General features: G+C 36.7%; 1 protein-coding gene across 1 annotated transcript in view; it reads right to left on the bottom strand.

Annotated features, from left to right (window-relative positions):
* The window catches only part of MRC1 (mannose receptor C-type 1), a 126,629-nt gene that overhangs the window by 42,565 nt on the left and 71,019 nt on the right, over nt 1-13,045 (bottom strand). Inside the window, 6 exon segments of the mRNA XM_020966870.2 lie at nt 1,284-1,371; nt 1,873-1,997; nt 2,972-3,171; nt 6,179-6,327; nt 8,284-8,399; nt 9,798-9,905. Coding sequence (XP_020822529.1) covers nt 1,284-1,371; nt 1,873-1,997; nt 2,972-3,171; nt 6,179-6,327; nt 8,284-8,399; nt 9,798-9,905 — 786 coding nt within the window.

Here is a 13,045-nt window from a genome sequence, read left to right as displayed (position 1 = left end):
TTTTTTTCTTTTGGTCTGTCTTTTCTTTCACAACATGACTAATATGGGAATATGTTTTGCATGGCTGCATAGGTATAACCTATATCAAATTGCTTACTGTCTAAGACAGCAGGGTGGAAAGGGACAGAGAGAATTAGGAATTCCAAATTTTAAAAAATGATTGTTAAAAATTGTTTTTATGTGCAATTGGGAAAAAAAGAAAACATTATTTAAAAAAAAGAAAAGAATGGCCTTGCTTCAGAAGCATTAGTAGGAAAGGAAAGGTTCTTGGACGCTTTGTCCTGTCCCAAAACTTTTCTGTTTAATCAAGTATACTGATATTGATTCTAGGATTTGCCCTAACTCCTTTCAGTAAAATCAGCTGAATTTTAATCCTATATAAGAGGATTAAAAATAAAAGTAGCCAGATTTACAGTACCAAAATACTCTCTATTTTCATGATCTTGAGTTCCAAGAAAACCATTTTCTCTAAGTCTCTTACAGACAGATAGATGGAATAGTAGGTAGAGTGTAGACCTGGAATCAGGAAGATTCACTTTTGAACTCTGCCTCAGACACTTAGTAACTGCCTGACCTTGGGCCACACCTTAACCTCACAGACTCCATCTTCTCATCTGTAAGATGAGACTAGTAATAGTACCTACCTCACAGAGTTATTATGAGGATCAATGTAAACCTTAAGGAACCATATAAATATTAAGTATTATTATTAACTATTGATAATAAAGTCATGGATGGCTTCCTTGTAGAGGTTGGAAATTGTGGATATGCAAACACACTTGACATATCTGTCAGTTTGCTGAAATGCTTTTTCACTTTTCTTTGTATTTTTTGTTACAAGTGATAGCTTGCTGGGGAGGAGAAGGAGGAAAGATCAATTTGTAAATGAAGGTGTTGTGAAAACGAAAGGTGTCAATAAAATCAATAAAAATAAAATAAATGCAATAGGAAAAGTCCTGGGAAGGATGAGCCAAAGAAATAGAAAAAAATTAACAAAAATCATTTCATCTAGCAATCATCAATTTCTTGACAATGCCAAAACTCCCTCCACATTTTTCCCACCCACCCAACAATACTCAGAAAACTTGGTACAGTTATCTGAGAAGAGACAACTAACTAGGAGTCTGAGGACTTAAATCCCTGAGTAGCGGAGAACATTGGTCCAAGAAGTCATGAAAATCACAAATCCCCAAGGTGGTACAAACCAAATGATTAGCATCACAAATAAATAATAAAATCAGAGAAGCCCCCCATGCATCAGAATGACTAAAGGAATTACTTACTGGGGAACCATCAGACCAGGTAAATCCCTCATCAGTATTTGCGATTGTCAACCCCAGCCAAAAGACATCATGGTAGTTCGAAGTACCTCTAAAAAAGATATTAAAGATAAAAACAACACACGATGTTACATGAAGCAGGTCTGGCAATCTACGAGAACCGAAAATTAAAAGTTGTGTCTAAAAATTAAATTGGTGAGCATACAAAATAAATTGACATAACAACAAGGTCTGAGCACAGGCCTTGAAAAATTACAGTTGTGTTAGTATAGAGACATACTCAAAACAGCAAAAAGTTTGTAGGAAATTATTCCAAAGAACCTAAAGATACTCAGAATTTATAGGTCATAACACTATGCACAATTTACTTAAACACATATCTGAAAATAATCTATCATTTAAATCTTTTCTTGGGTGTGTATATGGGAGGAAGGAAGTATAACCATGGGACATCAGTTACAGACTGTTGTAGAGAATTCTAACTGATATAGGTATTTCTTCAGCATCAACATGATCCAATAACGAGTACCATTAACGCAATTATCAATGACCAACTAAAAGAAAAAGAGCTGTATGGAGAAATGATACCTACATGTTCTGCCATATTGTAATTTGGTCTTCTTTACTGGTGATGCTGGCAAGATCCCCACCTATTGCTCTACAAAAGTCACGAGCATCAAACCATGTTTTCTTGCTGTATTTGCTTTTGTCAAAAACCTAGAAATAAAATATTTCAAAAAATTATTTTTTATAAAACTCCTCATTGAATTAAGAAAACAAACTTTTTTCTTTTGATGAGATTTCATTTGACATGGGAAAACAAGGAAGTATAACTAGGTAAACTAATGCCATGTTGTGGGTTTTAGCTTGACTGCCCACAACTCTTAACACTGCAGATAGATCCCTAAAAGATGTGCATAGCACAATCCCGAGAAACACTTTCTGGTGTGCAGAGTAGGAGGAGTTGTTTAGGTTTTCCACCAGCTATGGATATGTATGCAGATTTTCAGCAGTTTCTATGTGGGCCAGAGTAATATATACATATATGTATATGTAGGCATATATGTAAATACACATACATATATTCATACATATACGTATGTGTGTGTATATAGAATGAATATATAGGTATCCACCAATATGTTTATTTCATCAGGAAGTATAATTTGCCTTGCACAAGGAATACTTAAATCCCAACCATAAAATCATTTAATGCAATTCTGATGCCACAAGGCACAAATTCAAAGTCATTCCTCTGTATATAGAGAATAATTAGTTATTTATAGGTTGTGATTTGAGGGGAATTAATGAGCCATTTCCAAAAGGATCTCCCTATTAACTTGTCATTACTATCATAGCTACCAATGAGTTAGACAACAAAAATTGGGAAGTTATCTCTGGAGACCTTACTTAAAATTCCCCTAGTATGGATTAGTTTATCATTTAGCTGGTTGACCTGTTGGACCTTTACAGGATAGGAGAAAATATATTAGAACAAAAAGGAATAGGAAATTCTCATATAAGAAAAGGAGGGGCAAGTCAAGGAGTATGGCAAGAAGATTTTGGGAAAAGAGAAATAGAGAAAAAAAGAGAAAGAGGTGAGGAAGCACAGTACTATGAAAGAAACTCCTAGGCCATTTTTCATTCTTAACTATTCTAAATTCTTTTTCAGCTTAATTATCAATATTTACCTTGAAACACAAGTCTATTTTATTACTGGAAATCCATCCATCTGGGCATTTTGGAGCAGGGGTGGTTGTAGGCACTGGTGGAGGAGTTGCTCCCTCTGCCCAGTGTTTGCAGACAAATTTTGCTTTCTCTTCACATTTCAGAACATCCCATAAACCACCTGCAATCCCAGTTTTCATGGCAACACACCCTGTCTTTCGTCCTAAACACAAAATAGAGTGAGGTGATCACAACTCTTCTATGAATTCTATCATGATGGAAATTATTGTCATATATATGGGTTAAAAAGCATACAACTGATCAGATTTTCTTAGCATTTCTAAAGATACACATTATTTGGTCATAAAATTCCATTAAATGGGCGTAAATGGTAAGTCAAGGTACAGGAATTTGTGGAGTTCCTATTACATGCTCGGCTTTAGGCACCAGGAATTCTGCAAGTACTTGTACTGTGGTTGATTAAGGATACATAATTCTTGAAGACGGAAGTATAGACCATGGTCCTTGTGCTGACAGAGCTTATTGTTTAGTTGAAGAAACAAAAGAAGTGAACATTAATATACACCATTAAAAAGAACTTAATTGAGTGCTAAACTATAAAGGACAAACTCTAAGTGCTACAGTCATTCAGAGGCTACTCTGTGGGCTGAAGTATCCAAGGAAGGGATCATGAAGGGAGGGAAGTACAGTCGATCCTTGAGGAAGGGACAGGATTTAGAAACCAAAGTAAAGTTTCTCCAAGCAAAGGAAACAACACGAAGGAGGCACAGAGCTAGAAATAGGCATGACATATTTGAGGAATCATGGGAACACGAAACAAGATGCATGCTGGGGAATGATGGGGGGAAAAGCTTAGACCCCCATATTAATATATCTATTTAAGCTACAACAATCAATACACCAACAAGTTTCTTTATATAACTAAAAAAAAACAATGAAACTTAAGTGGAAACACAAGAGGGTCAAAATAGCAAAATATGTTTCCAAGTTCATCTTAGAAATCCAAACACAATAGTAGAACACCAGTGTCTAATGCAAATGGAGGCTAATTAATATTTCAGTTTAGAACATTAACAAGCAGTTATGTCTCGGTCCTTGTATTTTAGGCTAGGTTCGAAGGACATTAATTTGTCTCAGTTTTTAAAATTTACATCCTTTTTTCTCATTAAAAAATTATTGTGATCAAAACCTTTTGTTTCAATAAATGGGGGAAAAAGAGCCATTTTGACCCCAAAAAATCATAGCTACTCGATTTGTAATGAGAAAGAATTAGAAACCCTTATAGCCAAACAATTGAAAGATCAACATATTGGTATTCTGGACTATATTCAAACCAATTATGTTGTATAGTAATCTATTATTTTGTTAATGTAATGGAATATATGTGTCTAGACCAGTTATTTCATCAGTGTAGGAATTCTCACTGTGGACATTGCCTTCATCAATTCTGATCTCATTTTGTCTGTATCTTTTACTCAGAAAATTGGCTGGGACACTGAGAGCTTTCATAACATGCCTATGGTCACACAAGAGAGATCAGTCATGCCGACTCTAAGGTTGGTACTCCACTTATATGTCATGCTACCTCTCATGTTGGATTACATAATAGTTTTTTTAAAGTGTATACAATGAAAACCAATACAACTGAAAGAAAAACATTTGGAAAAATATTGAGGCACATATGACGGATAAAAATTTGGCATCTGAAACACATAAGAAATTGTTTAAAAGTCACAGTGGCCATTCCCAGTCTACAATGGATAAATTGTAAAAGGACATAAAGAATGTTTTCAAAAGAGAGAAAAGAAATTGTTATTAATCCCTTGAAAATTCTCAGCTCACTAATAATCAAAGAGATGAAAGTCAAAACAACTTTGAATCTCATATATCAAATGGACAAAAATAATAAAATCTTCAAAACTCAATGTTGGCCAAGTTGTGGCAGAATAGGGCCACTCATCCATTTCTGGTAGAATGTGATCTAGCAGTACAATTTTGTAAAAGTTGTAAAAATGATCACACTATTTTACCCAATTGTTGTGTCACACATTTTTTAAACTGAAAACAACCTAAATGTCTAACAAAAGGAGAGTAGCTGAATAAATGATACATTAATATATGACATACTAATAATGTTACTAACACTGACAACATATGAATGATGCAAAGAAATCTGGGAAGATCTATATGAAATAATGCAGAGTGAGAAAAGCAGACTCAAAAGAACTGAATACACATTTACAAAACTATAAAGAGGAAAAGGGAATGAAAATGAATGGACAAGGAACCCTATAACAACTGAGGTGAAATATAAACTTGTTGGTGTTTAAAATCTTTCATAAGCTGGACCCTTCCTATCTTTCCAGTCTACTTACATGTAATTGCACCATGGTCTCTACAATCCAACCATACTACTGACCTACTGACTTCTTCACACACTATTCTCCATCTCCTCTCTCCTTGACTTCACACTGGTAGTCTCCCATGCCTGGAATATGTTTCCACAAGTTATCCACCTCCTGGAAATTCTCATTTCCTTTAACACGCCGCTCAAGTCATATTACCACATTGGTACAGAAAGGAAACATTCTCCAGAATGTGTTTCATTCAGTTTTTCACCAGGCACGATATGGCAGAAAGAATGCTGAATTTATGACCCATATGCTCTAAAGCAAGACATTTTAAGCCCTATGGCCCCCATAACTCATCTGTAAAATAAAGGATTTGAAATAGATGACTTTAAAGGTTCATTACAACTCTAAATCTGGAATCCAAATCATAGCATAAAAGGCACCAATATTACTCTTCATCTAAGTGTCATCCTTCACTCTTCTTTCAAATACTGTGCGTATGCTCCCTCATTCCCCAAAAATTACATTGAAATACCTTAAGGCTCTTATATGACTTCTGAAGTTTTCAAGCTTAAAAAAATATCTTTAGAAGCCTGCTGGAAACATGAATTTGCCACAAAATGCAAAAAGTGTTTTGTAGATGTAGAAGTATCTGCTAACCTGGCAAATAAAATCCTTTTTAATTGTTTGAGCACTGAAAATGATACTGCAAAAAAGAGCTATATAACAAAATGACAAGTATCATTACTGAAAAATGGAATTAGTTTATATTTTGTCCTGGACTATACTAATTGAGACACCATAGACTAGAAGGACTAGAATCTGAACTAGGGCATGAATTCAAAGCAATACTATTACCAGGCATAAATGAATTCCAGTGGGTAAACTGGACATTTTCATCGATGGTCCATTTAAATGTCCCTTTGTTTTCTACATCAGAAAGTCCAATCCAAAAATATTTTTCAGGCCTCAGTCCAACAAGACTGGTCAAAAAGGCTTGTTCATATCTAAAAAAAGAGAATGTGAAGCATACAATTACATTATGGGAATTTCTCATAAATTGTTGTGAAGAAACAATTTGAAAAAGATGTATCAATTACATTTTTGTACAATTTGGTTACTGTCTAATAATAACACTCACAATAATAACTACCATTTATATAGCACTTTAAGGTTGACAAAGTTCTTTATGAATATCTCATTTTATCATCATGAAACCCCTGGGAAGTACATGCTATTATTTTACAGACAAAGAAACTGAGGCAGACAGTGGTTAAGTGATTTGCCCAGGGTCACATAGATGATAAATATCTGAAGTAGGATTTGAACTCAGGTCTTCCTGACCCCAGATCTAGTGCTGTATCCACTGTGCCACCCAGCTACCAGATAATATTCCATATATGGATTTTTATGCATACAATATATCCTTTAAGGAAATCTATAAGTCTTGGGGAAAAATATTATAGATGCAATTCACTGACTAAACAACATTCATTGACACAATATGCTGAGCTAAATACATGGGAACGTGAAAATTTATAAAAAGCACAGAAAGCTACTTTTCCATCTAAGCAGAATTTTATAAACACAAAGTGGACAAAATAGCAAAATGCTAAAAATCATTTAGAACCATACAACTTTAGCGATATTTAAATCGGTAAGACAAAGGTACCAAATGTTAAATGATGCAGAAACTTTGAAAGGCAATCTCCATGAAGAAGCAGGGATAGAAAGCTATGAAAATTTAATAAATCTCAATGCCACAGTAGACAGAGTACAAGTCAAGAGGATTCATTTTCCTGAGTTCAAATCTGGCCTCAGATACTTACAAGCTGTGTGACCCTGGGCAAGGCACTTCAACCTGTTTGCCTCAGTTTCCTTATCTGTAAAATGAGCTGGAGAAGGAAATGGCAAACTGCTCCAGTATCTTTGCCAAGAAAAGCCCAAATGGGGTGACAAGGAGTCAGACATGACTGAAGAACAGCAATAAAATTTTTTGGGGAATGAATGTGGAAGGGCAATGGGGATAATCTCTCTGACCTTTAGTTTCCTTGTATGCACAAGGGGGAAATATGTTCCCTAGTCATGGGGTTGTTTTAGGGAAAGCACTTCTTAGATCTGAAAGTACTATAAGGATCTGAGTTACAACCATGATCACCCAACCCAGCGACTCCTTGGGTTCTGAATTGACAAGGCTTTCTTTAGTATTCTTTTTTCTTGCAGTGCTACACTGATGAGTCCAAGGTCACAATGCAAGGTGAATACATGAGTAAATACATGAATACATGAGTAAATACATGCAAAATCATATTACAAAGAGTGGCAGGGTGGGGCCAAGGATTGAAAGCGCTCTCACCTCTCACACATACTGGTTGTGTGTCCCTTGGCAGATCATACAACCTCTCTATGCCCTACGCATATCTTTAAGATTATAAATTGGAGAGCAGGTACTAATCTGCATTGGTAGCAGGATTTACCTCAGTGAGAGTTTTTCTTATAGCTATTTATAATTATTATTTTATATATAGATTTTAAGGTTTGTGAGGCACTTTACAGATATTTTCATAACCACTCTAGAAGGTAGGTGCTATTCATCATTATTTTACAGATAAGTAAACTTAGATATAGAGGTTAAGTGACTTGCCCAGGATCACACAGCTAATGTGTCTGTGGCTGGATTTATTCCAATTCTAGCACTCTTTGCTGCCTAACTGCCAATGAAATCAAAGGTCTGTTCAAAACAAAACAAAAACTACCTAGTAACTTCTGAATATTGTTTTATGTATGTCACCAAAATGACATAGGATGGAGTTGGACATGTGAACCAAATTTAGATCATTTATAACTTATTCTCTAGGGTTTTTTTTAATTGAGAAATATGTAGAACACTTTGGAGCTTAAAGCTTTCTGTTATCCATTCCTTCCTTCACAAGTTTAACACAAAAATTAAAACAATTACCTACCTGTCTTCCACAGTAGCTAGAAAAGCCTTCTTGTTTATGCAGGTCTGGTTTGCTACCGCAAATGTTGAAAGTGTTTGCCCAATCATGTAACAGTAAAGGCCATGTCTTTTCCATCCCTATTCATATAAACATACAATGGTATAAAATATTAGCAGACTTTCAAATTCCCTTACTATGTATTTTTTAAAAGGAAATGCTTTGAAATCAACATATTCAAATTATGGAAAAAATTTTAAAATTGTTTGAGGAACATGAACAATGTGGGATAGAATTGAAAATACACATGAGGTGTATTAGAACCACTCTGAACCTGTTGGTAAGAGTTGATTAACTTTTTAGTGCAATCATTTATATCTTGGCAATCATAAAATGCTATAAATCAGGACTTGATTTATCATTTCATTGATTTTCTTGACTTTAAATGACAGAAAAATATTAATAATGCAGGTTAACTTTAAAAGTATATCCTCAATAAATTTTGCCAGAGAGTTGAGCTATCAAAACCCAAACAATGGGTTGATTGCTTAGAATATACATACATACATGTATACACATATGTATATAGACACATGTACATACACATACACATATACACACACGTGCATGCACATACATATATATGTATATGTGTGCATAAGTATGTATGTATATGGATCAGACCATATAGATGGATAATGAGTTGAGCCCTGAATTAAACAGGAGGAGGAGAGTAGATTAAATGACCTTTGAGAAATTGTAAAGCTCTACTAATGATCCCAAGTTTCCCATGGAAACAAAGGCACAAGTCTTTGATAACAACATTTTACAGTGATGCATCATGAGATAGACATGGAACACAATTGTCTCCAAAGAATCATTTTCTCCCCCACCTCAATGAAACTGTATACTTTTGAGGAATGGGACTTCCCATCTTGCAAATGAAGAAACTCAGACTGAACAACATTAAGTAACTTGTCTGTGGTCAGACAGCAAGAAAGTGACTGAGAGGAGATATGAACTCATGCCGTCCTAACTACAAGTCCAACACTATCCACTGGGACACTTGGCTCCGCTGTTCAATCTACGCTCCCACTATTCATTTCACTTCCCTTTGGAAACGTGAGTGTAGAATATTTTCACAATACCATCATCCATGATGTGCCCAAGAAACGAAAAGTAGCTCTTGCTCCTTACTCAAATTCATGAAGCATTTAGCACAGTGCCTGGCACAGTTAGGTGCTTAGTAAATGTTTATTCTCTTCCCTTTAATCACATTAGACTTGATTGGGCAGACTGCCCTCCTTTTATTATCTGGCTGCTCCCATTGTCCAACCTGCCCTGTTCACTTCCGTTGACTTTGTTCCTCTTCTAATTCCCTTCCAGACACATCTTCTGACCCTGTAGCAATAACGGAGGGTCCCTGGGAAAGACAGCCATATCTGAGTGTTACAGACTTTGCTGCATAACACTTGGATGGATCGTGAAAACCAATGAAGCGTAGAATGCTGGCTCGTGCTAAGACACTTGACACTTACCTTCTCGCAGCCTTGTTCTACTTCCACTACAGGTGGTTTGGAGAGTGGTTTCGACTTGCAGACGTAACCAAAATGACTCTCACATGCATGATCGGCCCAGTACCCATCCTGTGGAAGACAGAGAAGAGAAATGCTGATCAGATTCCTCCATCTTTTGGCAACTGTGCCTCTGAGAGGGAAAAGCAAGATCTAAGATAGGTTCCTTGAGAGTAAAGAATTCTTATTTCTAGTGCCTGGCATAGTGGTTGGTACAAAGTATGCAGCTGATTTGCTAATTCCTCCATTTTGGAGGTGGGGTCCAGGATGGCCAGTCTTCAATCACCTTCTGGCTGAGCCTCTGACTTTCCAAAAACTTCAACATGGTGGGTACCTTCACATATATACCTTACTTTTCAGCTCTCTTCTGTGTGTAGTCTTCCCCAACTAGACTATAAACTCCTTAAGGGCATCATTTGCCTGAGGAAGCTAGATAGCCATAGTAGATAGAGAGCTAGGCCTGGAATTAGGAATTAGGAAGACTTGAGTTCAAATCTGGCCTCAGACACTACTAGCTGTGTGACCCTGGGCAAGTCACTAACTACTGTCTGCCTCAGTTTCCTCAACTGTAAAATGAGGGTGATAACAGCATCTACCTCACAAGGTGAGGATCAAGTGAGCTAATATTTGTAAAGGCCTTGGCACTTAAATGCTTGTCTCTTTGACCTGCCTTGTCTGACTTGATTTCAAGTATATACTCAACAAGGCCACTAGAGGTCATTCTGGCACCATTTTTCTCATAGTCCCATTCTTGGGTAAAGGAACTAGGGTACTAGGCAAAATTACTTCTTTCTGGCTTCATGGTGTTCCCACCCAACAGCTGGTGCTTTAATACCGTCCCTGGCTGCCCTCAAACATCTCACTGCATCACTCTACTTCCTCTAATTAAACCCTGACATGCCACTCTCCCCCATCAAAACATCAGTTTTATTGTTATAGGGAAAGGAAAGGAATAAGCATTTATATAGTGCCTACTGTGTGCCAGGCACTGTGCTAAGTGTTTTACAAATATTTCATTTAACCCTCACAACAACCTGTTATTATGCCCATTTTACAGTTCGGGAAACCAAAGCAGACAGAAATTAAGAGCTTATACGCCCAGATCACATAGCTAAAAACTTCTGAAGACATATTTGAACTCAGATTTTCCTGACTCCAGGCCCCGCACTCTGGATTATCCAGAGATTATTAGACTAGTGCTGTACATATGCTATTCACAAATGCAGTCCCAAAGCTATGGTCTATGTTTATTCATTTTATCATTCATTCAACAAATATTTGTTGTATTTATTGAATATGCCTATCACTGTGCTGAGTGTTGGGGGGGATATTAAAAAAAAAAACAACCGATGCCCTCAAGGTACTTACATTTTATGCAGAAAGACAATATGTATACAGAAAAATAAACGCAAAATACATACAAAGTAATTTGGGAGAACACTAGCTAATATGAAGACCAGGATAGGCTTTGAGTAAGAGGCAGCATTTGATGACCTTTAGAGACTAAGAGGCAGAGACGAAAAGAGAAGGCATTCCAGGTATGGGGGTCAATCTATGCAAAGGCAAGGAGGTGGGAGATACAACAATGTTGTTTATGAGGAAAAACAAGTAGTTCAGTTTGGTTACACCAAAAAGGGTGTCAAGGGAAGTGATAACGTACAATAAGCCTGCAAGTAGAAGCTGAAAAGATGTCTGCCTAAAGAAAGGGACAGGGAGACAGAGACAGAAAGGGAAGGAGAGAGAGAGGGACAGAGAGAGAGAGAGAGAGAGAGAGAGAGAGAGAGAGAGAGAGAGACAGACAGACAGACAGACAGACAGACAGACAGACAGACAGACAGACAGACAGAGACGGGGGGAGGAGGGGGATAGAGACAGAGCCAGACAGAGACAGAGAGAATATCTAATTGCCTTCTATACAGGCTACAATCAAACAATAATTGTAAGAATGCCCCTGCCCTAATGGAATGAAGGAATATAAAAACAAAACAAAACAAAAGCAAAACTGAAGGAAAGGGATTCAGGGAGTAGAAAAGGAAAAATATCTAGAAAACTAAGAACATCTCTCAAGTGTTTTTTTTTTTTTTTTTTTTTTGTTTTTTGGCTAGGCAATGGAGTTGAGTGACTTGCCCAGGGTCACACAGCTAGTAAGTGTTGAGTGTCTGATGTCAAATTTGAACTCAGCCCTTCTGACTCCAGAGCTGGTGCTCTATCCACTGCACCCACCTAGCTGCCCCTAAGAATATCTCTTAAAGAAAACCCTTATGTCTTTATATTCAATTATTCGTAGTGTAGTGCTCAATATACTATATTTGAAGTGGGAAGATAAGCTTAAATCTCATCCCTGCCTCTTACTACCAGAGTGCTTTGGGGCACTCTGTAAATTTCACTTTCTTCATCTATACAATGAGGAGATTAGACCAGATGAAGTATTTTCAAGATCTTCTAAGTTACCTTCCAGATCTAAATCTATAATCCCAAATGTAATCTCTTGAACTCCCTTGGTATTTTTTGCAAGTGCACCAGGGAAAGCAAACTCTTAACAAAGGAAGGAATGTGTTTCAAACCTGCTTGGCAGGTCAACCTTGGAGTCAGAGTTTCTGCACATGTCTCAGTTTCATGCTTGACCACCCTAGGTTCACTGGCAATCACAGCTGAAGCATCTTTAACTTTAAGGGATTCTATTATCTATGTTATCACTTGCCCAAATCCTGTACCTGAAAGTTACTAGAATCACATGTTGTGGCAATCACCACAAACTGATTGGGAAAATCAAAGGGACATTTTTACCTGCTTTTAATGTTCAGAAGATTTGTTTAAAGGAAATACTGAATACATACTCTGGGTTCAACATGTTTTTTTAATAGAAACTAAAAATTTTTGACATAATTAAGTCAACTAAATAATAGAAAAAAATTCTAAAGTAAAGGGAAAAATACTTTTAATTGTGAAAATGGACTAGCTGTGTATTCAGGCAATAAGAGAACCTGGATTCAGATCCCATCTCTAAGCCTCACTAGCTACATTCCTGACTGGACTTTCTTACCATATCACAGAAATCTCTTCATCCTTGAAGCCCCTTCTTTCACTGCACTTCACACACTGGAAGTACCCATCACCCTTTTGGCCTCTCCCTCTGATTGGCTGATGCCTCCCAGAACCTTCATGTTAAAGAGGACACCCAGGCTAATCATGTCTTCCTTTCTCTCCAGGCT

This window comes from Phascolarctos cinereus, unplaced genomic scaffold (genome assembly GCF_003287225.1).
Source record: "Phascolarctos cinereus isolate Bilbo 61053 unplaced genomic scaffold, phaCin_HiC Scaffold_1;HRSCAF=81, whole genome shotgun sequence".
In the NCBI taxonomy this organism is placed as follows: Eukaryota; Metazoa; Chordata; class Mammalia; order Diprotodontia; family Phascolarctidae; genus Phascolarctos; species Phascolarctos cinereus.
Note: the sequence above shows the minus strand (reverse complement) of the source record. Positions and strands in the feature narration are given on the sequence as shown.